Source organism: Penicillium maclennaniae (assembly GCF_028827695.1).
Source record: "Penicillium maclennaniae strain IBT 15551 chromosome Unknown utg000001l:1.0-3280838.0:1.0-3283122.0, whole genome shotgun sequence".
Lineage (NCBI taxonomy): Eukaryota > Fungi > Ascomycota > Eurotiomycetes > Eurotiales > Aspergillaceae > Penicillium > Penicillium maclennaniae.
The window spans coordinates 2,957,058-2,980,905 of NW_026623213.1; the positions used below are offsets into that span (position 1 = coordinate 2,957,058).

The 23,848-nt window shown below is 50.4% G+C and overlaps 12 protein-coding genes across 12 annotated transcripts; 4 read left to right on the forward strand and 8 right to left on the reverse strand.

Moving 5' to 3' along the window:
• Window positions 1-1,206: 1,206 nt before the first annotated feature.
• Window positions 1,207-3,274, reverse strand: N7477_001144 (glycoside hydrolase family 127 protein; the record flags this gene model as incomplete). The annotated part of the gene is made up of 6 exons (XM_056962807.1): window positions 1,207-1,701; window positions 1,761-2,091; window positions 2,142-2,495; window positions 2,559-2,979; window positions 3,052-3,103; window positions 3,158-3,274. The coding sequence occupies 6 exons, from the start codon at window positions 3,272-3,274 to the stop codon at window positions 1,207-1,209; spliced, it is 1,770 nt and encodes a 589-aa protein (XP_056827810.1).
• Window positions 3,127-5,435, forward strand: N7477_001145 (uncharacterized protein; the record flags this gene model as incomplete). Its single annotated transcript, XM_056962808.1, has 9 exons — window positions 3,127-3,230; window positions 3,285-3,379; window positions 3,470-3,506; window positions 3,561-3,724; window positions 3,785-3,878; window positions 3,928-3,984; window positions 4,050-4,965; window positions 5,026-5,154; window positions 5,214-5,435. 9 exons carry the CDS (start codon window positions 3,127-3,129, stop codon window positions 5,433-5,435), a joined length of 1,818 nt encoding a protein of 605 aa, XP_056827811.1.
• Window positions 5,436-6,009: 574 nt separating this feature from the next.
• Window positions 6,010-8,289, reverse strand: N7477_001146 (RING finger and CHY zinc finger domain-containing protein; the record flags this gene model as incomplete). The annotated part of the gene is made up of 3 exons (XM_056962809.1): window positions 6,010-6,560; window positions 6,650-7,007; window positions 7,057-8,289. 3 exons carry the CDS (start codon window positions 8,287-8,289, stop codon window positions 6,010-6,012), a joined length of 2,142 nt encoding a protein of 713 aa, XP_056827812.1.
• A 652-nt stretch (window positions 8,290-8,941) lies between these two features.
• On the reverse strand, window positions 8,942-9,403 carry N7477_001147 (uncharacterized protein; the record flags this gene model as incomplete). Its single annotated transcript, XM_056962810.1, has 2 exons — window positions 8,942-9,056; window positions 9,108-9,403. The coding sequence occupies 2 exons, from the start codon at window positions 9,401-9,403 to the stop codon at window positions 8,942-8,944; spliced, it is 411 nt and encodes a 136-aa protein (XP_056827813.1).
• Window positions 9,404-9,679: 276 nt separating this feature from the next.
• On the forward strand, window positions 9,680-12,864 carry N7477_001148 (DUF2293 domain-containing protein; the record flags this gene model as incomplete). Its single annotated transcript, XM_056962811.1, has 5 exons — window positions 9,680-9,898; window positions 9,952-10,071; window positions 10,122-10,412; window positions 10,480-12,365; window positions 12,738-12,864. Coding segments are annotated over 5 exons (2,643 nt in total), but the record flags the coding sequence as incomplete, so codon positions are not given.
• Window positions 12,865-13,282: 418 nt separating this feature from the next.
• On the reverse strand, window positions 13,283-13,572 carry N7477_001149 (copper metallochaperone ATX1; the record flags this gene model as incomplete). The annotated part of the gene is made up of 2 exons (XM_056962812.1): window positions 13,283-13,434; window positions 13,485-13,572. 2 exons carry the CDS (start codon window positions 13,570-13,572, stop codon window positions 13,283-13,285), a joined length of 240 nt encoding a protein of 79 aa, XP_056827815.1.
• A 222-nt stretch (window positions 13,573-13,794) lies between these two features.
• N7477_001150 (uncharacterized protein) lies at window positions 13,795-16,921 on the reverse strand (the record flags this gene model as incomplete). Its single annotated transcript, XM_056962813.1, has 3 exons — window positions 13,795-14,782; window positions 14,839-15,541; window positions 15,592-16,921. 3 exons carry the CDS (start codon window positions 16,919-16,921, stop codon window positions 13,795-13,797), a joined length of 3,021 nt encoding a protein of 1,006 aa, XP_056827816.1.
• A 249-nt stretch (window positions 16,922-17,170) lies between these two features.
• On the forward strand, window positions 17,171-18,002 carry N7477_001151 (kinetochore Spc25 family protein; the record flags this gene model as incomplete). The annotated part of the gene is made up of 2 exons (XM_056962814.1): window positions 17,171-17,402; window positions 17,458-18,002. The coding sequence occupies 2 exons, from the start codon at window positions 17,171-17,173 to the stop codon at window positions 18,000-18,002; spliced, it is 777 nt and encodes a 258-aa protein (XP_056827817.1).
• Window positions 18,003-18,119: 117 nt separating this feature from the next.
• N7477_001152 (SKI complex subunit WD repeat protein SKI8) lies at window positions 18,120-19,354 on the reverse strand (the record flags this gene model as incomplete). The annotated part of the gene is made up of 7 exons (XM_056962815.1): window positions 18,120-18,303; window positions 18,357-18,543; window positions 18,591-18,684; window positions 18,732-18,898; window positions 18,953-19,213; window positions 19,264-19,300; window positions 19,352-19,354. The coding sequence occupies 7 exons, from the start codon at window positions 19,352-19,354 to the stop codon at window positions 18,120-18,122; spliced, it is 933 nt and encodes a 310-aa protein (XP_056827818.1).
• A 739-nt stretch (window positions 19,355-20,093) lies between these two features.
• On the reverse strand, window positions 20,094-20,582 carry N7477_001153 (mitochondrial 54S ribosomal protein bL32m; the record flags this gene model as incomplete). The annotated part of the gene is made up of 2 exons (XM_056962816.1): window positions 20,094-20,131; window positions 20,309-20,582. The coding sequence occupies 2 exons, from the start codon at window positions 20,580-20,582 to the stop codon at window positions 20,094-20,096; spliced, it is 312 nt and encodes a 103-aa protein (XP_056827819.1).
• A 209-nt stretch (window positions 20,583-20,791) lies between these two features.
• aspD (septin aspD) lies at window positions 20,792-22,160 on the forward strand (the record flags this gene model as incomplete). Its single annotated transcript, XM_056962817.1, has 6 exons — window positions 20,792-20,930; window positions 21,022-21,150; window positions 21,203-21,284; window positions 21,353-21,490; window positions 21,555-21,768; window positions 21,819-22,160. 6 exons carry the CDS (start codon window positions 20,792-20,794, stop codon window positions 22,158-22,160), a joined length of 1,044 nt encoding a protein of 347 aa, XP_056827820.1.
• A 645-nt stretch (window positions 22,161-22,805) lies between these two features.
• On the reverse strand, window positions 22,806-23,602 carry N7477_001155 (guanylate kinase; the record flags this gene model as incomplete). Its single annotated transcript, XM_056962818.1, has 3 exons — window positions 22,806-23,078; window positions 23,142-23,344; window positions 23,587-23,602. The coding sequence occupies 3 exons, from the start codon at window positions 23,600-23,602 to the stop codon at window positions 22,806-22,808; spliced, it is 492 nt and encodes a 163-aa protein (XP_056827821.1).
• Window positions 23,603-23,848: the final 246 nt, after the last annotated feature.

A 23,848-nucleotide genomic window follows, 5' to 3' on the forward strand; every position in this document is an offset into this window, starting at 1 on the left:
TCGACTCCGGTAGTGTGCAATTTCTTTTTTCCGTTCCTTCCTTCCCACCCAATTTTTTTTGTTTTCCAACATGCTGACCGACCAACAAGTTTAGCTTTTGACACCAAGATCCGACAGGCGAGGACCCCTATCTTACACGTATATAGAACCGAAAACCATGTACGGATGGAATTTGAGGGCCGAAGCACAGAGCTATTCCTCAACGCGGCTCAGCTAATCCGCATCGGGGTGAGATCAGGTGGGAGTTGCACATGTAATTGGCAAACATGCTTGTCCGCGGTATGTACGTTGTTCCGAACTTGTTTCAGATTGGCGCAGATGCTGTTTCATTATTTACGAAGCCGAATCCGGTGATACTATGTGCCATGACGTAGACCTATTGTTTACTAACCAATCCTGTTCGAGTGTGACCCGGTCCATCGGGCGCGGTCGGATCTTGGCTTCCTTGTATATTTATTGTATATCTTGGAATATATTTCAATCTCACTGTTAATCGGTCATGATTGGTCAATATGATTGCATATTATCCGTGTGCCGCAGGTGGAATTCCCGTCAAGCCTTGAAATTTATATGTTTGAGCAATCTTCAGATAAAAAGGGTGTGAAGGATCTCATAACACCAAGTTCATTGATCTGATCATTCCCTTACCAATGAATACAGCCCCGTCTCACACTCACTTAGGGTGTTGCGAAGCTAAAGAAGCCGTAACCCAACTCTCATCTGACCTCGACCTCCTCGATTGGCGCGCAGGTAGTAAGGGATGAAGTGCAAGTCCCTCATCTCCCCTTTGATCGCATCTCTGGTCTCAGCTGTAATTTGGCCATTCCAAAATGACGTGTCGAGGTTACCTGCCGCACCTTTTTCCGCAACTATAGCCACGTGCTGGTCTGGTTGAGCCCGAGTTTCTTCCCGTAAATTAGACTCGGGATTGAAGATCGTCATCTGTCTCATCAATCAGTCTTCGCACAGACACGGTCTCATTGATGCCCTGATTTGATTACCTTGAAATGATTTACCTCCCATGGATGATCGACATCCTCCACACAATACACTATGGGCCCGCGCATGATATATACCACTGGCTGTAGGGTCAAAGGATGAGGCCGAACTAGTCGTGGCTGCATTGGACAAGAGAAGCGGAAATTTGGATTATTTTGTAACCACTCTGCACCGAGGTAGAGATATCCATCTCGTATATGAAGTTGGTCAGGGCGGGGTGTAATCTGACTCAATCCAAGTCAGCACTGAAGGATCAGCAGGTAACGTGAGTCTAACCTCCCATGCTTTCACCCATCCAGGAATCCGCAATCGTAGCTGAATGTCTAGTGGTGGGTGATCTGCACGTATATCAAATTCTACATCGCCATCCCACGGCCAGTGCGTTTTCTGTGTTATTTCAACTTTCGAACCGCCGACCTGAAGAGCAAGAGTAGCCGAAGTGTACATATGCACATTCACCACGGCAATATTGTCCCTCACCGTATGGCTCCAGATATAACCCCCAAGAAAGCCTAAGGTTCGAGTAACATTCGGTGGACAGCAAGCACATTCAAACCACTCGTGTCGCTCTGAAAGATCCTGACAAGAAGAAGCCAACTGATTCACATATGTGAATGCCTTTCCATCCAGACTCATGCCAGTCAAAATTGCATTGTATAAGCAAAGTTCCATGATATCTGCATAGTGGCCACTTAGTTCCACCTAAAGATGTTTCATTAGCCATAGATAGAAAGTTAGTCCTAGCGATCTCCGGTGCATACCTGTAGCAAGCGTTCGGCAAGCATCATAACACCAATTGCTGCACAGGTCTCTGCATAGCAGCCCCCCTCGTCTGTACTATGGGGTAGAAAGTAATCGATACCAAAGCCTTCCCATTGTTTCATGGCTCCAATGCCACCGGTCACATAGGACTTCTTCTCGACCATGTTTGACCATAATCGATGCAGAGCAGACAAGTACTTAGCACCGAAGCTACTCTCAGGGTGTCTGATTCGAACTAGGTCGGCAACTGCAGTGAGAAGGTACATCGCTCGCACTGAATGTCCCTCAACGGTCCTCTGGTCCGCGATCGGTAGATGGGCTTGTTGATACCTGGCTTCATGGTCAGAATAGCCTTATACAGGCGAGGGGACTGTTCATACCAATAGCTTCTTGCAGCAGGATAGTACATGGGTAGGTCATGCTCGCTTTCCCCTCTGGCCTCTGCTTCAACATCGTAGTAGTGTCTTTTTTCTTTCCCTCCACTTCCATTTCCTCGCTCCTCAACGAAAAACTGGGCCAGTCTTAGATGCTTTGGATCACTTGTCACCTTGTGAAGACGTAAAAGTGCGAGTTCAATCTCCGGGTGACCGGGATAGCCGGGGATCTGGTCTTCCTGGTCACCCAAAGTAGCTGAAAGTAGATCGACGTATTTGAGAATGGGACTCATCATCTCGTCATTCTTGTAGTAGAGCCGATGAGCGAGTGCCCCTTCAATCAGATGACCTGCATTGTACCTGAAGTAGAAAAAGCATGGTTGGTCTTTGTCCTCGGGGGAGGCATTTCATCGCAAAACATACAATTCGTGCATATCTCTCAGATTGGTAAAGCGCTTCCCCGGCTCGACTACAGAATAGTGAATATTCAGATAACCGTCTGGATACTGGGCCTCACGAATCATCTGAACCAGTTCTTGGACGGCCAGGTCAATCTCTGCCTCATAGCGATCTACTAGCAAATAACAAGCGCCCTCAATCCATTTTGCCACGTCGGAGTCCCAGAATTGGTGATTGGGTATGGGATAGATCGTGGGGGGATCCGAATAGCACGGATGCCATTTGAGCTTGAATGCGTCATATCGACCCGTTCGTTTCAGCATCTGAAGCTGGTGCCGAAGCGTTCGGGCTCGAACGACCTCGCGACGACGTGCCCAAAAAGACTCCGGCTTGAAAGTTGTTGCAACGAAGCTTTCCTGTGGATAATCCATGTTTTCTTCTCGGGCTGAAATTCACATGAGACTTCGAGATGAATGAACCGAGTACGACCCGGAACACCATTGTCCCTTATAAGTACCGAGGGCATCGGGAAGCCCCTCTTCGGTAGCCGGATCGGAGATGGAGCGACCCTGTGGCCCATATAGCGAGCATCATGATAGTCTGTGGATGGGCTCCGCTGGGACTGAGCTCCGAGCGGGATGAAGGGCTTGACTCCGGCGGAGACCCTCCGGCGGGGGGTGAGGGTTACGCCGGAGAGTAAGGTTGCCGTTAAGCACTGGGAACTCCTCGTACCCCCACATAACCTACAAGTGCACTGGCGCAGCTCCGAGACTTCGAGAATCATGCGCTCCACATACTCGGAACGTCTGCTATGTGGGGTCCCGATACCTCAGGTTTCGCCATGTGTATATGTAGAGACCTGTGAGCAATATCGCGGGTCCACCCCCCATGTGCCCTTCAAAGACCAAGTCCATTGATTCCGCCTCTGACTCAAGATGACTCTCTGGAGAAGTTCCTTCCCAAGGATGACCGGTAAGTACACTGTCACTTGGATGGCCAAGAACCGTGTCTGAACCGAACGTACAGCTATGCGGCAATGTTGCTCTATGGCATGGTGTTTTCTACCTGTTTCAATGGATACGATGCTGGCATCATGACGGTCATTCTAGCGGACAAACAATTCATCGCATACTATGGAATTACTGCTAACAGGTCCGGCCTGGTTGCGACGATCCCCTGGGCTATGACTGGTATGTGATGTCCAGGGAAGAATTTGACTTCAATTTGATTCACCCCTAATAGAAATATAGGACTGGCCCAGCTTTGGCTGGGAGGCTCTCTAGCTGGATGGCTAGGTCGCCTCTGGGCGTTACGTCTCTCGATCTGTATTATGATCATTGGAGTGTACGGAGGTGCCATTGCAAAAGCTCGGCCAGGGCTAACATCTATGCAGTGTGGTTGAGGTTGTTCCAAATAACTTTGGTGTCTTGATTCTAGGTCGGCTCTTGACGTGAGTTCTTCCATCTTATGACTACTTGAGTTTTCCTGACAGTTCTGATTGGTCTTGTGCATCAGTGGCCTAGGCTTTGGCTGTGTCTATATCGCCACGAATCTATACGTCGCCGAATGCGCCCCCACAAAGCTGAGAGGCAGTTTCGTAGGCACGGTATCCCAATTTGGTTATCAACTGGGTACTTTGATTGCTTTTTGGGCTGGCTATGGGATGTCTTTCCACAAGTCTCCCTACAACATCGCATGGAGAGTCTCAAATGTTGTTCAGATTCCGATCGGCCTGGCCTTTATTGCTGTCTCATTTTGGTATCCCGAAAGCCCCCGCTTCTTGCTGGAAAAGTACCCAGAGACACCTGAACGATCTCTACAGATGTTGAGCCGACTTAGGTCTGGGGTACCGACTGATGAACGGATTCGTACCGAGTTCCACGAATTAGTGGCATCGTACGAGTTCCGTCGACGGTACAATCCCGGCTATATTGGACTTTTCAAGGATAAAAGTATGCGTAAGCGCCTTGCATATGGATTCTATGCAGCAGGTCTTCAGCAGGTAGGTCATAACCAGACATCTAATGTGCATCTTCTGGAGATTCTGACAGAATTCAAGTGCGGTGGTATTGCCGCGCTTACGATGTACGCCACTCTCATTTATCAGAGTCTCGGATGGGACGCTGGCTCACAAGCTTTGTCAATCAACGGCATTCAATCTGTCCTGCAATTGTTGATTGTCTTGGTCAACACTTTCACTGTGGAAAAATTTGGTCGGCGAGGCCTATTGATGGCTGGATTCGCTATTCAGTCACTGGCGCTATTGATCATGTCTTGTCTCACCACGGCCTTCCCTTCCAATGGAAACAAAGCTGCCGCTGTAGTCGAAGTTGCCATGCTCTTCGTTGTGGGGTTGACCTATTGCTGGTCTAATGGCCCCATCGCGGCCGCGGTAGTATCCGAAATATTTCCGCAGCATGTTCGAGACAAGGTAAATTGGAGCTAATTACGAGAAAAGGGAACTACTTACTGATATGCCCATCCTTTCTAGGGCTTTGGTCTTTCGATGCTTGGCCAAACTTGCTGGCTCATCCTGCTCACCCAATCTTGGCCCTCGTTCAACGACAAAGTTGGAGGCCACAGCTATTGGCTATTGTTTGGGCTGAATGTAATGGCTGGGGTAAGTCAAATTCCCTCTGCACCCCAGAACGGGCCTTGTCTTTAATTTCAAATGTCTAGATCTCAGTTTACCTCATTCTCCCTGAAACAAAGGGTATCTCACTGGAGCGAATGGAAAAGATATTCGGTGGCTTGGATCATGTCGAGGCGGGCGAGTGTGAAGGTGGCTCCGAGAAACTAGAGGCAATGGCCAATGTCGAAAAGGGACAAAAGACCCCAATAGCCCATGTGGAAGACTTACCCAGGCAGGGCTCGTCGGTTCCACAAACATCGATAGTCTGACCCACCAGTTACCATTGATGCAGCTTTGGCACCATGTTTTAGGGAAATTATGGAGAATGATTCAGAAGCAGTTCATTTCAGTCGTGATGCTAGATAATGCGGGTTCAAATTTGAAATATGCGAGTGCCATGCCAATAAAAGCAGGCTTCTATTGCAATGCCAAACGGAATCCATACCGCACGAGGTGAATGCGATCAAAAGGTGACCAGAATCCAATGTCTGCCGCAATGCACGATTTTGCCCTCGATCAATGCTGCGCTGTTGTGGTGCCGTTCCACAATTAATGGAAAGAGCATATAAGCTGGAGAATCAAGCCTGGTGTCATCAGCTTGGTTATCGAGGGTTTCTGGATTCCTCCCCCGAGAACCTTGGGGCAAGTCTATACTGCAGTTCAAGTTGCATCGCCTTCCAATTGCATACGAGTCTCAACCTTGTAGCTCAAGATCCTGAGCGAGACCCGATGCGCGATGAGAATAGACTGCGGCATTGTTCGAATGGGCAAACGGCCCAAAGGAAGCAGGTAGATCTACCGTATGCGCCCAATTCCTTCTTGGAGGCTGATATGGCGCCATGATTATCGATGACCAAAAATATCGATGTGCTCAGCTCCTTCGTCTTCCTCCTCCTCACCATCCTCCCCACCATCCTCCTCTTCCAACTCCGAAGAATTACCAGAACCCGCATCGTCGTCTTCATCTTCAGCTTCGGACGTGCCTTCGGTGAGTGCCGTCTCACCTGCAAGGAATCCATAGCGATCTCGGAGCTTCTTGCTCAAAAAGTTCAATGCACCATAATCACCCCCGGAATTATCTTGAGATGCACCCCCAAAAAAGGGCATGGAGGATGGTTTCTCTGACTCGCGTTCAGTCGGTAGACCGAAGTAGTTGCTAACCACAGGTGAAATGGCACGTCCGTGAGTCATATTGTAGGACACAAATTGTCGATCGGATCCGGCGGCTCCTGGGACACTGAGTTGGGACTGGGTCACCTGGCTAGCACTAAGATGCAACGATGCCAATGATGCCGTTGCATCTCCAGTCACATTCAGGGACGACGACCGTGGCCGATGTGGGAGATTCCTGACGTTTTCCTCTTCAAGCGCTTCGGAAATATCACCTTGCAAAACTCTCAGTTGAGCAGTATTATAAGATTCACACCTGCATGAATGTTAGCCTCTTCATTCATCCCGTTTGTCGTAGATACTCACAAATCACACTTCAACCCCAACCAATGATACTTGACAGCTGACCTTGCACCGCAATCGTTACAATATATCAAACCTTTGGTGTCTTTAAATTCTTCAGGCATAGGTTGGCTTTCAATAGTGCGATCGAGATTCCTGAAAGTCGATTCCATGTTGGTAATAGTCTTGCTGCAGATAGGACAACGGAACGAGGTCTTCGAGTATTCTGACAAACACTTGTGGTGAAGACTGTGGCCACATCGCATCACAACCACAGTCTCTGGCGAATCGAACATATAGTCGCCACAGATGGGACAGTCGCATTGGGTGGACCTTTCGATACAGCGATGAGTATCCTCGATCGAGATGGGTAAGCATACAGAACATGTCTGAAAAGTCAGCATCGTAGAAGGTATTTCCCTACAAGTCAAGCCCTACCTTGCAGTGAAAAAAGTCCTTGCCAAGCCCCTGACCAATCCGGCAAATGCCACAGTCGTTACAATGATAAATGCTTTTATTTCCGTCATTGTCCCAAAGTTTGCAGATCTCACAAAAATATTGAGCAGTCTGTTCTCCACATTTTCTGCAGTCATGCGCCGCGGGCTGGGCATGGCCGCATAGCATGCATAGCATGTTCTCGATGTCTCGGCGAATGAGATGGTGGTCTTCGACTTTATCGTGGCAAAATCGACATGTGTACCACCTTTTGCAACTGAAGCACTCGATTTTGACATTCCTATGGTAGTGCTGACAACCAAGAGACGTCTCCTCCAACTCTTCGGTGTCTGGATCTTCTTTTCCCGTCTCCTCGCCCGTTTCAACCACTGGAGACTCAAGCTCCACCTTCGGAACATAAGTAGGCTGCAAATCCTCCGAAGTCAGGGTAAACTGATGCTGATACTGAGAAATCGATGCCGTCAATGTCGGGCTCAGCGGAGCTAAATCCTGCAAAAGTTTGCTTCGTAGGGTTGGCGGACTTTCTAGCTGGACCGGCCGTGGAGTGCTAAGCGTGGGAGATATCGTTGATGCAAGATTCGGGGCAAGAGTTCGACAGGAGTTATAACTTTCTGTCATCAGCTCGTGAACCATCCGTGCTTTATCGTCGTTGCTGAGATCAAGTTCGCGAATAGCGTGTATTTTATTTCTGAGCCAACCCATGCCATCATCAGCGGGTAGAGACATTTGACTCGATTCCGCCAAGTTGAAAGCAGGGTTTGGTGATCTCCCAGCTCCGTCGCTTCTAACTGGGGGGTTGGTAGTTGGTGGCTCCGTCACCTCGCGATGTCCAAATTCTACGTTTGCCAGGTCCCCTATATCGACAACATCAGCAGCCGTGCGTACAATGTCGGCGGTGTGCCGAGCGGTCGCCAATGTGTCACTTGGGAGAGGGCTATCTTCAGGCATTATTCGAACGCCTTCCGGGTCCGAAGCTCGGCCGTCCATGTCTTTGGGTAGGGTTGTGAAGAAAGGAGGCGCAGGCAAAGATCCTGCATTTCCGCTGACCGATTGCGAATCACCACTTTGTTGGATGGTTGAAAGAGCAGGATCGGGGTGACCGCTGTTTGCCGGGTGGGTTTGACGTTGAGGTGTCTCCGCTTGGTCAGAGTGGGGAGGGCGGGGTCTGGTGCGAATTCCGAGATCAGTCAATAAGGAGAATATGAAGCTGGTCATGAAGGGCCAAGGTGAATTACATTGCATTCACCAACCGATCGAAGATTGATGGCGGTTTGGCCATTTGGGCAATTCGGTAATTTGGCATGTGACGTCGGGCCCATCACATGACGAATACCGATGTACTACCAAAGTATCGAAGTGTGGGTTGAATCTATATTTATGAACACTTGAAGAGTGGATCTAGCGCTTGATTACTCTTAGCTTATATTATTAAGAAGTCTTCTGAATATTTCGCTCTCGACCAGTTGTGCGCCCAGGTCGAAGCCCTGCAGCATCGTGCATCGAGTCTGATTACTCTCCCCACACAGTTCCTTTTCGGGGGCTGTTCGAACCTAGCGAATGCACCATGCTGCGAATTTGGGTTGATGAAGATGCGTCATGCATTCTTTTTTCCCGATAGAGAGGACAATGCGAGGATGACAACAGACTCAGGATAGATCGTTGTTCCAGACCGTGTCCAAACGTCCTAATGCCCAAGAAGGGGGGCGGGGGTTGTTGGAAGAGGAACTTCCAAGCTGGGCGAGATTATGTGGCCTGATCCCATTCAAGGAGATAGTTTCCCGCCCTAATGGTGTATTTATGCCCAAGTGGAAGTACTGGCGCCCAATGCAGGATCATAGTGCGACGAATCGGACGGGCAGCGGGTCTCTCATTTCAGACATGTCCCTAGACTCTCATTAAGACGCTCGAGGGTCGAATGATACTGCTGGTATGCAATTTTGCGGAATCGGGTCTCCAGTCTACCGATTCCCAGAGCCCGTAGCCTACGGTACGAGTTAATGACAACCTTCTCCACTTGTGGTAGTGGCACTTACGTGCGTGACTCTTTAGCAAAACTGGGCATTTTCCAATACCTAGCAAATAGTAGGTTCTTCACGATCTTATGCTCGAAGCCCGTGGCGTCAGCGGCACGTTCGAGAAAGCGGAGAGTATTGGCGATCTTCAACGGATCAAACTCATCGCGTGGAGTCGAGCGAAAGGAAGTCCGCAATGTTGAACGGAGAACGTGGCGGCCGGGAGTGGCATATCTGATGGTTCTTAGCCCCTGTCGATAGAGGTGACGGTATGCATGAACAACGGTCTGGTCAGCCAGACTACCCGAAGCACTCATGTTGGTTGCACCAAGACGACGTGATCATTGATTCGAAGATCTGCGGCCTCAGGCAGCGCTAACCTAATCGGGACAGGTGACTTTGGGCCGCAACTTACAACTTACAACTTGCGACTTCTATCCTTTCTGCATCCCCCACCTGAACTTATATCACTCTGTTGGGTTTGCTTTCCTTTATAAATTGGGGAGACGTGTCATCCTGCAACCCTTGCTTAGACGCGTGGGGTTCTCCGGTCTGTTCACCCCCGGTGAATTTATGCACTGACCGCCCTCAAGCCTACAATATCAAGCGCCCAGCCCGGCTCTCAGAAACATGCGTTGAAAGATTCCCATAGGGTTCGTGTCAAGAGCCTGAGCAGTATGGCCCGAGTTGTCAGAAGGGCCGCGTCGGCTTCGGCCAGGCGCGCTCCTAGTCGGGCCGTTCAGAGGAGAGCACGCAAGCACAAGGTGATCATGGAGTCTGTCACCCAGGAGAAGAAGAAACTCCGAACTGTGGTGAGTGTGACCGAACATCTGAATCCGGAAAATAAACTTGACGATCGGTTTAGATTTCTTTCGAAGCTCGAGCGCCCAGTGGTTACACCTTCATACCAGCAGGGAATCCACTTCTCACCACCACATGTAAGGAGAAATGCCGAAAAGAAGGTCTCCAGATACATGCGGTCTCGGTAAGACGATTAATATGCTCTTCAGTCCGAACGCTACTTATATCTAGCAGACAACTCCGCATGCAAACACGCACAACCTATCGCAACACGTCCATCGAATAGGGTTTCACTTTCCGAGTACAGTGGTTGCAGCCGCCTGCTCAGAACTGGGTTTGTATCTCACAAGTACAGGGAAAGCGGTGCCTGTTCACACCCTTGGCAATCTGGACCATCCCCCACAAACGGACTCCGAGGCTTCCCAACTCACCATCAACACGGAGGCGAGAGATGCGATTAAAGATTTGTTCCCGAATATTCCTCAAAGTGATTTATTCCAGATCATCAAAACCGCTTTTCAGAAGGTAAGTTCCTTGGCGTGCTCAGAAGGGCAAGACTTGAAAGATCGGGGATGCCTGATATCTATTTCAGGGTCAACAGAAAGTCGGCACGGCACCTGGTTTACCCTTGGCGCGCCGAGCGCAATTAGCCGTGGTTGCGCATATTCGACATCTCTACACTGACTATGATCGTCTTTTGAAGCAGAAGTCTTTTCACGAAGCAAGGGCAGCGGTCGAGCAGACTACTCTGAAAAAAGTCATCCAATGGCGCGGGGATGATGAAAATGGCCAAACCGTTCTGGAGGATGTTTTCCGTGAAGTGATCGTCATTTCCGATGATGACGATAGTGAGACGGAAGAAGAGATGGTATCCGCTACGAACACTCGAGATCAGAGTGTGGAATATCTATCCAATAATGCCCGGTTCCAGGACGTTCAAACCCAACCGGTCAATATCGGAATTCCTTCCAGTGAAGAGCTTGCAAAAGAGCTGGCTGAAGAGGCACCCCCCGGATATCGTTTTGTGGCCAGGGTGCCAGCCAAAAAGACCATCGACCGTCGAGGTTTCAGCAGGTATCAAGCGTGGAACCTGGCTTTGCATCGTTTCCGCGCCGAGGCACAGGGTGCCGAACAGGCCCGTCTCGGCAAAGGCCCGCCAGAGCAGCAAAGCCCACGCAATGCGAAGCGATGTGCTGATGTGCAAGAATCATCAAACCCACTTTCGCGATGGGACATCGCTCCCAATTCCGTGGGATTTGTCTCCAGAGCCGATCCAGGTCCCATGCAGGCCAACCGCCCAGCACAACAAATACCTAGCGTTCCATCAGCGGATAGCCCGAGCGACAAGATTCATGTAGGTATACAGGAAAGACAACTACCTTTGGAAAGCCAGCGAGTGTATTCTCAATATGGGTCTGGTGGAAGGCCTCTCTCACTAACCGCCCCGGGGCCATCTGACATCCGTCTTATGGAGAGGAACCCTCGCACATGCGGGAACACCGTCTACTCTCAGAGCACTTCTCATGCAGGAGCGGATCCCGGACTTCGAGCTAATAGGTTTCCTGACCCGTCCAATACCAGAGCGAATGCGCCAGTCTTTGTTAGCGGACCCAAAGAGCTTCAACCGATTAGCGAGACCCAAGTTGGATCCCGACCCGGTCTCCCTGTTTCTTACTTATCCAGATCAGGAGCCATTCCACAAGACCATGCTTTACCATCGATCGAAACCCCCCTGCCTCTGGAAAAGCGGCTTGTGGATGGTCGACTAGAGCAGATGACGAAGAGGATGTCGCTTCGTTCTGTTACCCCGGTCCACCACCTCCAGGGGGATTCCTCTCATCATAGAAATACTGGGCCACCGGATGGTCTCGATGATTCAATTGCCAAGAGAAGGCGCATAGCGCATTATGCCCATCGTCCAGACTCGCGCCCCGATACCTGGAATATACTGCCGAACGGAATTCCAGTCTCTCAAGGGTTGAGCCCAAGAGGTCAATATCGCCGTGAGGAGATCGTCCCAGAAAACCGCTCGCAGGATCTACCTTATTCTCGACGATACTATCTCCCGCAGACGGAGCAGCCTCTGGCTGTAGCATTCCCACCAGAAAAGATACCGTTGCCTCTTGCCGCTGCTCAAGTCATCCAGGATGGGAGACCACCAAGGGAACGGATGCGTATCATAGATCCTCATCAGCAGGCCACAAAAAATCGCCCTCCCCCAGTTCCTGGACCAAATGGTAGCTATGCTGCAGGCGATCGCACAATCCGGGTTGTACAGGAAGCGTCCTGCCCTGAAATTCGTCCCATCTACTATTCTGATCGTAGCTCCCGCCTGGACCGAGCCCAACCCTCAACGCTTGAAGAGCCATACGACCCTATTTGGAAGCCCTATACTGATCGGGATCATATCTTTCATGAGGTTCCTCCTGCGGCAAGCAGTATGCGGATGGTTTCGTTCGTCACGTTGATACCCGCGAGGTTCGTCCGGTCGGATCCATGATTCAACATCCGAGGCCTCAGCCCATCCATCCGGTAGAGAATCTCAGTCGGTCCGCCAAGATGAGGAGGCCCGATCACTATGGTACCATGACATTGTCTCAGGCCCGAGCTTCGTCAGAGCAATATCAGCCCCCAAGTCCCCAGGTAGTGGCCAAAAATTCTCACGACCAGCTCTCTCGCCGCCCGGAGGTTGTTCCTGGAAGCCACCAGCCTCATGGATCTCCTCGCCAAAGACGCCCTGGTAGTGGGTTGAGCATAACGCGGTAAGCCCTTTCTACAACAAGATGAGCCAATTCACTATGCGCACCATTCCTTGGATCGTATGCGCCTGGAAACTTACACCTTTCACAGCCGGGTTCATGATCCCCGATCGTTTCAAGTAACGGAACAAAACCGCCCAATTTACGTTCAGCGAGTTGAAGAGCAACCGCAACAACAGACTGTTCCGGACGGACGACATGTGGTCATTGTGGATTGAAGGTCAAGGAGTTTGCGACGTGGAAAGGATTGCTTTTTCTTCTGTTGAGATTTTCTGCATTTGTTCTGCGCAGTTGCCCATGATACCCTCCTGCCTATTATTCGAATGCCCGCATCTTATGGACGTCCAATACAGATCGTGTCGCCTAGGGGATTTCCCAAGCATATGAGCATCGCACGTCCACCTCTTCAGGCTTGTTTGCCCTTGTAGCATTTAGCTTAGCTGTCTTAAAGTAGGGAAAGGAAAGATCCGAATCAGCGAAGATATGCCAAGGTACATTGCGCTTTGGATTTGGTTCCAGACAAGTCTATGAATCATATAAGGATAGCTCTTTCTAATCCTCTCTGATCTCGCGAGAAACAAAAGCTTTGTTGACCCCTCCCAAGCGGGGCTTCGGCCCGTCGTGCGCCTGGAAGCTTCAGACACTCATCGTCTGCCCATCGGCCTCGCCGCTGTTGACCTGCTTTCCAGTCTTTTTGATCGCGGCCAGCACAGTATCGTAAGAGACGGTCGACTCGGCGGTCACGAGCGCGGTCTGGGATTCAAGGTTGACGTCGAAGGATTTGACGCCTGCGGGGTCAATTAGCAAAGCACAACCCAGAGAACACAGGCTTACTGACCCTCCAAGCGCTTCAGGACACGCTCGACGGCGCCGGAGCAGCCGCCGCAGCTCATGGACACGTTAAACTTGTATTGGTGGTCTGACATGGCGAAGTGAAGTTGGAGAGTTGGAACCGCGCGGCTGCCGGGTGGAGAAAGGGCGGGATTGGAGAAATGGATTTGTCACAACGTTACGAACAGCGCTGTGATTATCTATTGTACGGGCTGAGTCTAGTGCATTTGTCATGCTTATTCATTCCTTTCACCAGTGTGAAGTCCACAATTGGCCGGGTTCGGCTATATAGGCGCCCGTTATTCACAGGGTTCTCTCTAGAAACCAGCAGCTCGCTTCTTTTTCCTGGGTTTGCTGCTCTTCTTGACTTCACGGGCTCCAAATTGACCTCGTTCCATCTGGGTCATGGGCACATCGTCCACCGTGGGCTGGCTGCTTTGAATAGGCATCGGTGGGTGGTCGGGCTGACTGCCCCAAGTACGGATCATGGGTGCGACCGGAGTCGGCGGCAGGGATGAAGTAGGTTCAGGTTCAGGTGCAAGTGCGTTCGTGGTAGCAGTAGCAGTAGAAGTAGCAGACAAAGCCTGCGATCTCCTCCTACGATGCCGTTGCCGGGGTTTCTTTGTCGTCGTCTGGTTCCCATCTGCATCAAGCAGTCGTGAGCTCTTCTGCCATTCATATGTGGCCGGGTCGACGCCCATTTGCCAATGGGATAACAAGTTGGCCACATTTGGAGGCATTGGACGGGGCTGTTTGAACACTGCATATGCAGAGAGAGCTGTGTAGTTTGTAGCCGGGACTTTCTTGGTCTTTTCTTTTCCATTCGACGTCTGAGTAGATGTCATTTGGGAGGATGACAATTTTAAACGATGGGCCTGTGATGATGGCGTGAGCTCCTGCCGAGTCCGATGCGTATCAGTCGATTCGACCTCGCTGGTCATGTTATCTGCATTGGGTATTGATGTACGAATGAGACGAGCTAGAAGAAGGTCCAGGGCAATGCCCCGAACAGATCGTTCTTTCAAAACCCGTGTAAAATCGGGTATACCTTCTTCGCCATGGGGCAGAAGCGCAACCCATTCGTCGACCAGGTGGTTGTATGTCTCCAGGAAATCCAACCCTGGATCCGGCGAAATGCCCTTCAGACCCAGGAATGTGTTTGCGAACTGTAAAGGCAAAACCATATAGCGCCATGGAACGTGTGTATCCGAGCTCTTGGACATAAGAGTCGTAACTAGATGAGCGAAATCGTCCGCTCCATCGTCTATGTCGTTCAGCATTGGGCGATCAACGCTTATCTCCAGCCTAGGGTGTATCAGTATCATCCGAACGGTGAACCAGATCAAATAAAGTAGACATACACAGTTTTGCTAGCACTCAAATGATCGAATTTTCTACTCGGGTCCAATATGAAATTTTCAATCATGCCGTTCAAGGTCAATTGAGTCCCTCTTGAGTCAAAAGTGTCTGTCAGGACGGTCACGTTATCCACTGCCCGGGCGTAAACAGACGTCCAATCTAGGGTCCATTGGAGATCCTCTGTGCGGTCGTGTAAAGTGTCCATAGCAGAAACGCCGGAGGCAGATTGACGAAGAGTGAGGCGTGAGATTGCAGATTCATCCCAGTCCTCCACAATGAAATCCTCGTCATCGAACCCAACTTCATCGGTATAGTCCTTTTTCACAAGTGGAAAAGGCGTTTTGGTCTGCAATATACTGAAAGACTCGCGAAGCGCCTTCTCTCCGGCCTGTCTCTGGTGATTGTCTGGGCCTTTAAACAGCGTTTCATGAACGGACAGGTGTTGATCAGCCCAGAAGAGTTTGATTAGCGTCATGTTGGGATTGTGGTGCATTGTCGCATGTGCAGGAGTGTGGTGTACTTGTCGAAACACGACTGTCGAGTAATTCAAGGGCGTGTTCTCGGGAAAAAGTTCCCCTTCTTTGGGAAACTTGAGAATAAAAGGATCGGGCACGGAGACCAGTTCTGTCTTTCCACCCTCGAGAATGGGACATGGAAATCCTTGGACAAGGTCGGTGAGTCGCGAATATAAAATCATGTACAGATCTAGTCCGGTCAGTGGTCAATCAACTGGAACAAAGGATTCAGGCACACACCGCCATTAACCAGGAGATCGCTGATATGTAATGTTGTATCCTCAGGATCTCGAAAATGACGCCAGGTTAGGGACGGAAATAGTGATGTCCTCGTGCCATTTGAAATCGACGCTCTTGTGACATCAAACCACAGAAGTCGGGAGCTTGTGAGGATGAAGAAGTGAGACGGATTCTGTATGCTTCGTTGTAAATCCAGAATCCACTCGGATTTTTTGTCCATGCCAAGTTCGACAATGCTAGATCGAACACTCTTGCTGGTCAACTCGTCGGTCATCTCGTAAAGCACAGTGGAACGACGATCAGAAACCACTACGGTCGAGGAATCAGCGACCCACTCGATCGATGCCCAGCCGTCGTGTCTTGGACGCACAGATTTGGGCTCTCTCGGAGGTGAGGTCGGTAATGAGGCCATCATGAGTTTCCTAGGAGCGTAGGTGGATCCATGCTTCTTCTGCCGCCCTGTGATTTCCCAAACGGACCAGTTGCCCATAATGTCAACGACGCCGAATATCCTCGAGTACCACGGATTGAAAGTCACATCAGCTAAGGTAAATCCTCCCGTAAAGTCTTGCAGCAACTCCACTACGGGGTTGGCGTCGAGTCGAGAGTTTCGGAAAGAGATAGAGAGAGCCTCCGTATCGGTAGCGTTGATGTGCGCGGGCACGGGCACAGACTGAAGAATGGGTCGAAAGATCATGACTGACGTCTTCAATCGAGCAGCCATCCAAGTGGCCTTCTTTCCTACGGTTCGTGCAAAACGGAGTTGCTGGATCGGGGCTTTTCGCTGCGACCATTCAGTTGTCTCCACATCACCAATGGATGGTATAAGTAAAGAAGCATCGTGTCGAAACCCCTCATTCTGGATCTCCACCAGGTCATCCTTCATCAACCGGAACGAGATGATATCGCGACCAATGCCAGTCACTGAGGCTGCTACAGCCACCGGTTCCGGTATACTCGTTGAATCATCGCTCGCATGGTCTAGAGCATAACCCAAGGCAAAGATGGAAGAGATCTGTGGGTCGCAAAGATCGGCTGCATTCATGATTATCTTGGAAAGGGCATGGTCGCGAAGAGTAGGCCATTGTCCTGCAAGTTCGGGGTGGGCGTTCGAAATCAGTTGGTCGTCTGCTTGTCGAGAAATTTTGGGTCGCGGTTTTAGGTCGGCGGTGTTCAGCGCCGGCAAAATTGTAGTCCGTGTCAGTCCGGTATATGAAATGGGGGTACAGCGGGCGAAAGAGCGGGCGAATGTCCATTCCTTCGTCGCTGGGAGATAGACAGCTCGTCCCACGTGCCCATAGTGTAGAGCACTGTCGGGATAATCATCCATCGGATCGTGTCTTGCTCCTGGTGAGCGTAAGATCTGACAAGCCCATATCGACAGTCAATCGGAATAGGCCCAAGTCGACTGGTGACATGTCTGGTGAAGTTGGAGGACTACAGTTTTTCCTGGATTGCTTATCGATAAGAACGTTGCTCCGCAACCCAACAATCGTTGATCTCCACGCGCCTCTCTTTGTCCAACTCACGCACCTGAAGAACAAAAGCATCAAATAACGTACAAACTCAACCTACGATCATGGCTTCATCGTTCGAGCCGTCACTATCTACGAGTGGTATGCGTCCTCCCTTAGCCTCGGCAGATGCCCCATCCATGGCCGACTCGTTGCCCAGCATCAACTTTGGATTCGAAGACTTGCGCAATCGCATGGCTCAGTTCACTGCAAAATTTGATGCATTTATCGAACGAGGTCGTAAGCAAGTCCTGGAGGAAAGGAATCAATTTCATATCAATCTCGCTGAGTTACAAGGTATGGCTTCGCGACTTCGAGTCCCCTGAACCAGTGACTGATCAGAAATTTTCAGAGGACGAACGAATGCGACAACGAGACATTGAAATCCTCAACCTGAAGAACCAGACACACGATCAAACTCTTCAGAAGGAGGCTGCCGAGGCCGCCGAGATGCACGCGGCCATCTCTTTCATCACTCTGGAACGCGACTCGCGACTCGCCAAACGTGATCGCCTCAAGCAGCAGATTGCGGAGACTCAGAGAGCGATCAGTCAGAAGGTCGAGGCACAGAAAATACACGCAAAACACTTGGACGCGCAATCTCGACTCAATTATCCCGAATTGGAGTTTTGGCAGGACTACCTTTGTTTACGGATTGAGGGGGCAGGCCGAGAGGACCGGTTGAAATTCGTTTACACTCACCTACTGGAGAAAGACTGGGAAGCCGAAGCCTGGTTTGAACTAGGAACTGCCAGTCGAGATTACGAAGTCTTCCACACGCGACCCAAGGTGGACCAAGATGCGTTGGAGCGTGAGGTGGACCTGGTCAATGACGACCGCGATTTTGGGGCGTTTCTCAAGCGAATGCGCAAATTGTTCATGGAAACGATGAGCTGAGGATAAATCCAAGGTATTTGAATGTTCTATGTTATGAAGTTCATGAATTTAAGGCACATGGAGAATCGTGTTCATTCAAATCATCATCGTGTTTCAGTAGATCATGAAGAGCTTCTCTTAACCTCCGGTAGCCTCGCGATAGAAAGCAACACTGCGATTTGCACCACCGGTTGCAAATGCCTCTGACCTGGCAGTTTTTGGAAGCCATTTCACACTCCAAACAGCCTTTTCAGTCTCGGAGTGGGTAGCAACACATGTCTTGGTGTCGATCGACCAGACCTTGACTTTCCCATCAAAGGAGCTACGAGAAAGGTCAACATCAGATGCTTCAAGGCTGCATTCAACTTAGCTTACCTGCTCAGAAGATACTCTCCCGTAGTGCTCCAGGACAGAGACAGAACCCACGCGGAGTGGCCTGCGAGGTTGGCAATTTGTTCGCCCGAGGATGTATCATACAGCACGATCACTTTCGAGTCTCCTGCCGCTGCAAGAATCTTCCCGCCAGGTGAGAAAGCCACAGCACGTACGGGTTTCACCAAGCCTATGATGTGTCAAATGATGCAGCTTTTCATGGCAAATGGTACAGACCTGATAAGGAGAAGGGCATCCGAGCATGTTCCGTGGTGAAGATGTAGACAGCACCATTCTCATGCCCGCTGGCAATGAAGCGGCCATCAGGTGACTATATATATCAGTACGATCCATTTTGATACAGCTCCAGTGGCTTACCAGGTCGATACAAGTGCCGAAGCTGCCCTTGGTCTCATGGTCTCGTATCTGCGCGCCATCGGCATTCAAATCCCAGACGCCAATGTGACCATCCTGGGAGACCCCTGCAAGATACTGTCCGTCTTCAGACAGAGCGACTGCCCACACATTAAGCTCGTTTAAATTCGCTGCAAGATCTCATTCAGCACATAGTACCTCGGCGAAGATCATCGACACTGTACCTGAAGCCGCCGCGTCTGCGGACCAGTAGTCATCTTGACAAGACCAAACCTTAACGTCTCCTGCGAATCCCACACTAACGGCCCGTGTGCCACTAACATCAGTGACAACGTGATGGCAGCCGAGGGCATGAGCCCCATCAAGGGACTGTACCAATGGAAAGTCTGCATCAACCGTAGAATGCACCTTGAGAGATGGCGCGCCCGATGCCGAGAGAACCTGCTTCTGAGTCACCGCGAGCGAGAAGATATCGACAGGGTGCGCTGGTCCTGGTTAGCACGTATGGAAATTCACCACAGATGTGATCACTCACCATTGTCCGCCGAGCCCCACGCGAGATATTGTCTCGACTGCCCTGAGGGTTAGCTGTAGGTCCAATTGAACGACCGATATCATCTCACCATGATGTAATTCGGCCAAGATTCCTGGTATTGCTTTGGGCGAAGTTGAACTGTTGTGGAGGCTGTGACGTTTGGTCTGGGTGACCCGCAAAGACGCGTACCGCCTTTGCGCCTCAGGTATTGGGAACAGTGAAGCTTTCACTTTCCGGATTGGAAATTTTACCATTATAACCATTATAACTCTAAATGACTCGAACTATGTTGGAAACCCCGTTACGGCAAATCTTTTACGTCGAGTTCGGGTCAATTGCTTAGAAGTAGCCTCAATACACCACTCTTATTTGAGATGGGATGGATTGATTCTTAGGCTTCCCTACTCTCCTATTGTCTAGAGATAATTTGACGAGCGTGTATGTCCTGGCTAGGATTGAACGAAGCTTTCTCGATGTCTTGCTTCTCGCCGACTTCGACAAGGCCCCCTGTGAGGCTATTTTCCAGCATGCCTTTCCGAGATATTGAAGTCCTTATATGGCCGAAATCTTCATGTATGGGGGCTGGGGGGAACGCTGTGGATGATCTCATGGCTGATCCTTGAGCTTATCTTCGAGTTCTCCATGGTCTTTGGAGCAGTAGCAAATATTCGCGATGCAAGTCGTGTCGCATGATAGAAAGAAATTCTTTTCGTCCTCTCGGATGATAAAATACAGAAGGTCTATTTTTGACCTTCATAACCAGACGCCTTATGCCATGCAGCAGATATATCCACAACCCCATCCATTTTAGAAATACACGGTCCTTCTTTTCATGCGGTTTGCGCTGTTTTCCACGAGTCCTTGATATCTGGTGGATAGTTAGCTTGTCTATTTCTCGCGATGTCGTCAAAGGTGTCTTCGGAGGTGTTCGGAAGACGCATTGCATGCCATTCGATGGAATGAGTTCAAGGTCCTGATCATCCACAGATCGAAAATCCTCTCAGAAGCAGCAAATCCAGAAACAGCACCCGCGCACGAAACTTACCTCTCACGCAGTGGGGACACATCACATGAGCCCTTTTGATTTGACCACACCCAGGGCACTTGTTGAGGTTCTGTACGTCCTTGAGAGCTTTGCCGGCCATTTGGCGGTGGCGTTTCTTCATGTGCGAGGTCTTCTTCTTGGGGACGGCGCGGAGGACGGATTCCCAGAGGTCAGCGAGGATCGGCGGAACATTGATGGAGATAGGCAGGGCGAGAGATTGGATGAAGCCGAGAGGAGCGAGCCGAGGCACGCGCGAAGCGAGCAATGAAGCCATGGCGAAAGGTGGGAATTGGAAAGTACAAGGCACGAAGCAACGAAACGGTCGAGTTCGTCGGCGCAAATCGTTTTGAGTCCGGAGGTGTGCTAGTCCCAAATAGGAATAGCGCACCCCTGACTGTCGATAGGGAAATAACAGAAGTTAAGGGGCTCCAACACCTTCACCTGGGGAAATCTCCTGCTCGATTCTCTACTCTTACCTCCATAATGGCCGCCGCTACTACTGCTGCTTCGGCTCAGCAGCCCACCGTCTTCCCTCACAGCCATGTCGGTTTCGACAGCATTACTTCCCAGATCGAGCGGAAGCTGTTGAAGCGTGGCTTCCAGTTCAATGTCATGTGTGTTGGTATGTATATGCTCGTCGTGATTGACTGTTTTTGGAACTACTGGGAATTTGCTATATTCGGTGGCTCTTGACTGACTCTCAATGCGCGCAGGACAAACTGGCCTTGGCAAATCAACTCTGGTCAACACCATCTTCGCATCCCACCTGATCGACTCCAAGGGTCGTCTCACCCCCAATGAGCCCGTTCGTTCCACCACTGAGATTCAAACTGTCTCGCATAGTACGTGTTATGTGGGAGCCTAGTAAGGCGCATTGACTGACGGAGTGGCTAGTCATTGAGGAGAACGGCGTGCGTCTCCGTTTGAACATTGTGGACACGCCTGGCTACGGTGACCAGGTCAACAATGACCGATGGTATATTTCGCCCTCCCTTTTTTTTTGTGCGGACGTGGAAAATGAGCGCAAACTAACAGCAAGTCCAGCTGGGACCCCATTGTCAAATATATCAAGGATCAGCACTCGGCCTACCTCCGCAAGGAACTCACTGCTCAGCGTGAGCGTTACATCCAAGATACCCGTATTCATTGCTGCTTGTTCTTTATTCAGCCCTCTGGACATGCGTGAGTTTTTCCATTCACCATGTTCTCCAGGTACCCCGCACTAACTCAAGTGACTCCAATGCAGTCTTAAGCCTATCGATATCGTCGTTTTGAAGAAGCTCTCAGATGTGGTCAACGTTGTCCCTGTCATCGCCAAGGCCGATTCCCTCACCCTCGAAGAACGCCAGGCCTTCAAGGAGCGGATCAAGGAGGAGTTCACTTTCCACAACCTGAAGATGTACCCCTACGATAATGATGAGCTTGATGATGAGGAGCGTGCCATCAATGCTCAGATTAAGGTAAGACCATTCTCGAACAGCTACCGAGATTCATCTAATATGAGATCCAGGATATTATTCCTTTCTCCGTTGTCGGCAGTGAGAAGACTATCGTTGTGAATGGCAAGCAGGTTCGCGGCCGCCAGAATCGCTGGGGTGTTATCAATGTCGAGGATGAGAACCACTGCGAGTTTGTTTACCTACGCAACTTCCTCACTCGCACTCACTTGCAGGACTTGGTCGAGACCACCAGCCAGATCCACTACGAGACCTTCCGTGCCAAACAGCTTCTGGCCCTCAAGGAGAGTAGTGCCGCCGGTGGTGGTCACTCGGCCGGCAGCCGGCCCATCAGCCCCTCTGCGGAGCGGGAGCTCAGCCGCAACTCTCAACGCGCCGCCATGAACGGATACTGATATTCCCAATTGGTATTGTGACTATGTTTAGCGAAGTGAGCGTTATGATGCGCCACGACAGCAAAGCAAACCCCATGGGCCCAGCTCTCATGCATCCCGCAAAAAACTCACTGTCCCTTTCGGTGCCAGCAGGCCCTTGCAGATATCCCTTTTCCTTTGCGTTTCCCTGTCCTTGTCTCCCACTCTCTGTATCCCTCTCGGGCTTATCTTGCCGGGCTTCCCTTATTGTTAAGGACTTTACCTCTTCGGGAGAAAGAGTGGCATTCCGCGCTCGTGCCATCTGGACTTCTCCATGTACCTAGTTTCTTTAATTATCCCTGATGAAACTTCTTTTTTTAGATACTCCATGACGGTCTTACCGCATACAACGACGGCAATGAGACGCAGATGATTGGCCTATATCGACTTGTCTGCCCTGACTCATTCTAACATTCAATCGCGGAACAGGAACAAGGAGTAAGAAAAATCCTTAAGAAACTCTACTAGAAAGGTAAGGTGAGTAAGAAAGAGCCTCAAATGTGTCTAGGCCCCTTTGTCATGTTTTTTTGATCCGGCTGTATGTATATGCTATTTTTGAAGGTATTATCGCTTGGGATGAAAATATACACATTGTACGGAATGCATGTCGCTGGAGAGTAGTGCAAACTATTGGGGCGCTCCGAACCTGCCACCGTCAACCACCCAATCCCTCACTTCGACGTAGGCTTTCTCAAGATCATCGTTGACAACAATCCGGTCGTGGGCACCCGGCTGCTTCGCATACTCGAGCTCGTTCTTTGCCTGTGCCAATCGCTTGTTCAAGCTATCATCAGTCTCCGTACCGCGGCCTCGCAGGCGACGCTCCAGCTCTTCGAGGGAGGGGGGTGCCAGGAAAAGGAAGCGAGCGTTGAGATCGCTGAGCTTGACTTGCTTCACACCCTACAAATTATCTTGTCAGTCTCTGTGTTCAAATGCCAGTGTCAATATGTCCCCATCACATACCTCCATCTCGATATCCAGAACACAGATCCGCTCTTGCTCTGCGACGGTCTTTACGGCTTGCTTGCTAGTACCGTAGTAGTTGCCCCCAAACTCGGCATGCTCAATAAATCCATTGTCGGCGACCAATTCCAAGAAAGACTTCTGGTCTGTGAAGTTGTAGGCAACACCGTGTTCCTCACCCGCGCGAGGGGCACGAGTAGTGTCTATGCGCACGCAGGAGACATTAGCTTCGGTCCAATCTGAGCATGTAGGGATGCCACATACGACTAACGGAGAACCCAAACTTATCAGGGTACTCCGCAAAAAGTCGCTTCAGAATTGTGGATTTACCGGTGCCCGAGGGGCCTGATATCACCACTGGGCGGAATTTCTGGACTGCAGTAATGGGTTAATTTGAAGAGTTGTTTGAGAGGTCTCCCTGCGACAGGGACGGTTCAGGTCATACCAGCGCTGGAAGCCATTATGTTTCTCGATCGAGTCACACAAAGACGTGATTTAGAGAAGAAGACAGACAAGGGACGCAGAGGGGAGAGGCAATGCATCGGCCCGCAATAGAGAAGTTGGTTTGATGCGCACAACTACGAAAACGTCCGGCAGAATAAAGGCGGTGATTCCGCTATCTATGCTACCTTCTATACATACACAGCCTAGACACAAACATAACACATGCACTATGGCTTCGTGGGGCCTGGATGACTCCCTCGTCT